At 37.8% G+C, this 5,246-nt stretch overlaps 1 protein-coding gene across 1 annotated transcript; it reads left to right on the top strand.

Moving 5' to 3' along the window:
• Positions 1-1,381: 1,381 nt before the first annotated feature.
• olig3 (oligodendrocyte transcription factor 3) lies at positions 1,382-3,175 on the top strand. The gene has a single exon (XM_057342446.1). It carries the CDS (start codon positions 1,555-1,557, stop codon positions 2,317-2,319), a length of 765 nt encoding a protein of 254 aa, XP_057198429.1. The 5' UTR covers positions 1,382-1,554; the 3' UTR covers positions 2,320-3,175.
• Positions 3,176-5,246: the final 2,071 nt, after the last annotated feature.

The raw sequence follows: 5,246 nt of genomic DNA on the forward strand, positions 1-5,246 counted from the left end.
ATAAAATGTAAAATGTCAGTTTTATACATTTTAACCATTTACATCATTCTGAGATAATAAAAACTAGTTATACAAAGTTCTTAATATTCTTTATTTCAATTTTCCAGAGATCCATTTTTCTTTTACATTATCCTGACTTTTGAATTTTGGTTGAAATATTTAAAAATCATAATTTATGAGACAATAATTTATAGCAGTATTGGTTTTCATGCACACTGAAATCTGAGTTAAGTCAGAGCTAATAGTGGCATCTAGTAACTCACACATAGTGTGGATTCCACTCCTCTATTGTAATGTACTGCAAACAGATACTCATTAATGAATCAGTGATGTGAGCGTTTGCAATAGCAAGTGACTTATTGTGGATTGACAAATAAATGTTTATCTTTCATTAAGTAAATTATCTTTGCCCTGTTTTTATAACCAAACTAAGAGTTTCCTTTTTTCTATTATTAAAAATATTGAAATGTTGAAAATGGTCATAGTTTAAGTACACATTTTATAATTGCTCACAGACTGCAGTTAAGTGTTGATGTTCAGTTGAGGTATTTTTGACATTATATTGTTATTTTTGAATTTGTGTAAAATATTTTTTATTAGTTTTATATTAGTTGTAGACACACCAAAGCAATGCAAGATCCTTAAAGACAATGATAAAATGATCAGAATGTGTGCTTGATAAAATGTAATATATATTACATATAATATAAATATTTGAATATAGGGGCCAATAAGTTGACTGGAATGAAAGTTACAGAAAAACTGAAATATGGGAGTTAATCTACATTTGTAGGATTTTCTCAGCAAAACTAAAAGTGTTGTCTGTGGGCCTTAAAATGGCTCAACATGTGCTGGAAAGGTCACTTTTATGTAAATTTAACAATTCGGTGAGTTAATATTACTATTTTTTATTTCTATTTGAATACAATTTCGTTACATGAACTGATCATCCTGTTGATGTAATTATTTTTTTCGTGTTTTAAACATTATACCTTTTATGTAGGCTAGGTAAATTAGACAAACACAGGTATAATACATTTTTGTAGATCATATTTGCATGCATAATCCGTGAAATTCGATTAAAAGTGCAAGGTGTGCTGTGAGGATCGAACTGACCCGGCATCGTTTCTTATGTGCGCAGAAGTTTTTCCAAAGTTTCAGAGGCTATTGCTCATGGGCTGAAGTGTCCCCATGGTGTCATTACAATGAATATGAATAGATACTCCTTTGGTCAATGGGACAGTCAAAGCACACCGCTCCAGATAATGGGGACGTCATCCTAACAAGACCGTTATGAAAGGCGCTCCTTTTGTTTGGCCCCTCTCTAGGCGCACTATAAATACGGAGCGCTGTGATGCGTCGCCATAGAGCAAGAGGTGCGACTCAGAACGAAATCAAACCAGGCAGCAGGCCTAGGTCTATATCAAACCGACTGCAGGAAAAAAAAGAAAGAGTCTCCAGTGGGATAAATCAGGTGATCAAGCAGGAGTGACTTCAAAATAAAAACGAGGCAAGGGAAAGAGACAAACTCCTATACCCAAGCCCTGCCATAAAATGAATTCGGACTCCAGCTCCAGCAGAGCTTCATCTCCAGATATGGATGTGATGTACCTACGCGATCATCTCCACCAGCCACAAGACGGACGCCTGAATTCAGTGTCCTCCACGCAAAATGAGCTCCTGCAGAAGATGGCGAGCGAGCAACTCTCCAAATCCCCATCCGGCAGCAAGTACAAACTCAAGAAGCAGGTGACGGAGACAGAGATCCAGCAGCTGCGCTTAAAAATCAACGGCAGAGAGCGCAAGAGGATGCATGACTTGAACCTGGCGATGGACGGGCTCCGGGAGGTCATGCCGTACGCTCACGGCCCGTCGGTGAGAAAGCTCTCCAAAATCGCCACCCTTCTGCTGGCCAGAAACTACATCCTGATGTTGACGAGCTCTCTGGACGAGATGAAGAGGCTGGTGGGAGAGATTTACGGGGGTCATCATTCGGCGTTTCACTGCGGGACGGTGAGCCACACCGGTGCGCACTCGGCGAGCGCGGCGCACCAGGTGCATCCTCTCCTCGGGAGCGCGCTGTCCTCGTCCACCTCCTCTGCGCTTCCCACCACGTTACCTGGACTTACCTCTATCAGGGGGCCGCACTCTTTGATGAAAAGCACCCCTGCCCCTCCACTGCACCTCGGGGGAGGTTTTCAGCACTGGGCAGGCTTGCCTTGCCCGTGCACTATTTGCCAGGTGCCTCCACCTCCTCACATTCCCATCACTTCCACAGGACTGACGAGGCTTTCAGAAAACAAGGAAATGATGAAGTGAGCGCGATGTGACACGGGGTCGTGTCGGTGTACTGTAAATTGTGAACGGACTGGACTCAGAGCTTAGCATGATGTGTTTGTCTGTCTGTCTGCTTTACCCCTTACGAATTCAGAACTTCGTCCTTGTAACAAGGATCTCGTCAAATGCATTGTAAGGTAACTACTTTATAGTTATGGAGTTTGTGCTGCATAACGCATTGTAAATAATGTAGGGGTCCCACGAGGCTCTGTGCACATTCACTGTATATTGTTCTATATGAGGTGGAAATATGTGTTTGAAGTTGCCCTGGAAACGCGAGCACTTTCAAAACTTGCCATGGCTGCCGTATGTTTCTACCAAAATATTGCAGTCACCAGGGTTATGGGTTCTCTTTCTGTGAAATGTCTTTGTTACTGCAGCTAAAGTAAACATGACTTTAGTGACTTAGTGTTGGAAATTGTGAGCGCCACGGTCGTTTTTCGTAAGGGTCGGCAAGGCTTGGCTACTTGTTGATCATGTGATGTGGGAGAGTTGCATGCAGGTATCTTTTTGAAAAGGGTATGAGAATCAAATCCCACATGTGTTCCTTGTAACAAGGATTTGTGAAAACCGTACGAGTATGGATTTAGTTCGCAATAGTGTTGTAACTATCTCTTATTTGATTCATGTCATTCATCGCTTTAAATAATAGCTGAACTCACTCAATCGTGTTTTTTCTGTGTTGTAAGTTTATTTGAAATCCCTAAGCATGGCATCTTGTTCAGACTACATGTAAGCATGTTTGTTTGTTTGTTTGTTTATTTCTTTCTTTCTTTTCTGGGAAAATTTTGTTATTCCAGAGAGATTGCCGTGGTCTTTATTTTTGTACATTCTTGTTGACAAATGAGATATTTATTATTGCCCAGTGTTGCTGGATGAAATTTCAATAAAACTGTAAAAAAGAAGATCTGTATCTGTTTTCTTTGGCCCTATTTGAACTATGTTTTGTATGTCTTGTAATCTGTTGAGCCCTTTGCTGTTAATATAGTTTTTATATAACAATAACAATCAGTCTGCTATATATACAGTATATGTATTAAAAAATGTAAAAGATTTAAACAAATAATGACAGTTGTCAATGACAGAACCCATGTTTTAAAAATCGTTTTTCAAATGATTTACACAACAAATATATTTGTGCTAATAAATCATGGGCAGTAAAACAAATAGAATTCAATTAATTTATTAAAAAATAACATGAAATGTCATTACACATTTAATTTCTGTTTGATATTGTGCATTGTCCGCATACTCAGCCTTAAATCCTAAATCGTGCTATGAAATGAAAACATTCTTGAAGTTTAAAGATGAAATAATAATAGCAAACAAAATTACTTTCAAGGGGGCAAATGACACAACAAAATTAATTTTATGGAAATAAATGAATGGGGAAATAACACAACCCAGTAACACTAACTATTGTTTGTAGTATTATTAATCGGCTAAATCACATTTATATAGCAAGACCAATACAATCAACAACAACACATATTTTACTAAAATAACACGTTCAATAATTACCATTATACGCACTAAAAAAATAATTGTCATGTTTTTATTACAAGCTCTCCTTGGTTAACCTGTTTTATGAATTTCATATTACACATTTTCAAAAAAGATTTTTTCTTCTTTTTAAAAAAAATGTTTTTAGTAAGATGTATGTTTAATTTTTATTAGCAATCCGAGATCAAAATAATAACATTGAACACATTTGAAACACAAGGGCAGTCTCTCGGGTGCTTTCACAGTCTTTGTGCAGATCAGATAGGGAGCAGCTGAATGTATGTTTGTGAAGATTACAAGTTAATTGTTCATATGGGAATGGGAGAAGAAAACATCAGAGAGATTACAGGACCCTAAATGCAGAAGATTATATATTCAGGGCTCTATTCTTGAGAGATGTAAATGAGGCTAAGGATTTAAAAGCTCTTTGTAACAAACTCGTAGAGGGGCTCAAGTCTCTTTTTAGACAAGTAACCAGAAGAGGCTGAGCGAGAATGGTGAGCTAGTTTTACACTTTGTTTTCAGAGACTACAAACTGTGTATGAACACTGGCCAGGACTCCAGATGGGAGGAAAGCAGCAAAGTGTAATTGAATTCATCGGACTGTGTAAAGCAGTTTTTATCTGTTGATTTCCAGAATGAGTGAATTTGTATTTCTCCATCAAGTTGAGAAAGTAAAAGACCAACTGTAGACCCTCTTGGTCTTTCTTTACAATTTGCATTTCCAGATGGAGCAGTGCTGCAAGACAGTGAAAGAGAACAGCGTTAACGTTTTAGGTATCAAAGTTGCAAGCTTGTGTTTTTTGCCATGACACTAACACGTTTCCTGACTGATGTACAATTAACATATGGTTCTGACTTTGTGGTTTACAGAATGAAAATAAATACAAGGAAAGACCTGTTACAAATCACCATTGTTATCATTAGTGTGAGAAAAAGCAATGAACAAAAAGAAAAAAATACAAATAAACTCTTATATATTAAGCAGCTCAAGTTGAATTAAGAATTTGACTTTGAAAGCTTTCTCACATTTTCTCCAAAAAAAAGACTTTGCAACATTAACTATTATGATGCAGTACGTGGTCACTGGAGCACTGCTATGCGGTTGTATTCTCAGTGGTTTTATAGCCTGTTGCTATGCAGTTGCTAGGGCATTGCTTGGCTAATCTGAGGGGTCACAGACCAGCCCAAATCAAAATAGCCAGGCTCTCCCTCTGTGTTCATCTATGAGATTTTGCTGTTCTACGGTAGCAGGTAAAATGTTTAATTGCGATTCCTTGAAAAAGTAACAACACACCTCAATATGATTCGAGGTACCATTCCTATCCGTAGCAAAGTGCTTGCCGATGTTTAATGCTATTTATCTTATTATAAATCATCTATTCTTGTTTCTGGATTGTTTTGTA

The sequence above is a fragment of the Triplophysa rosa genome, linkage group LG9 (assembly GCF_024868665.1).
Source record: "Triplophysa rosa linkage group LG9, Trosa_1v2, whole genome shotgun sequence".
Classification (NCBI taxonomy): Eukaryota; Metazoa; Chordata; class Actinopteri; order Cypriniformes; family Nemacheilidae; genus Triplophysa; species Triplophysa rosa.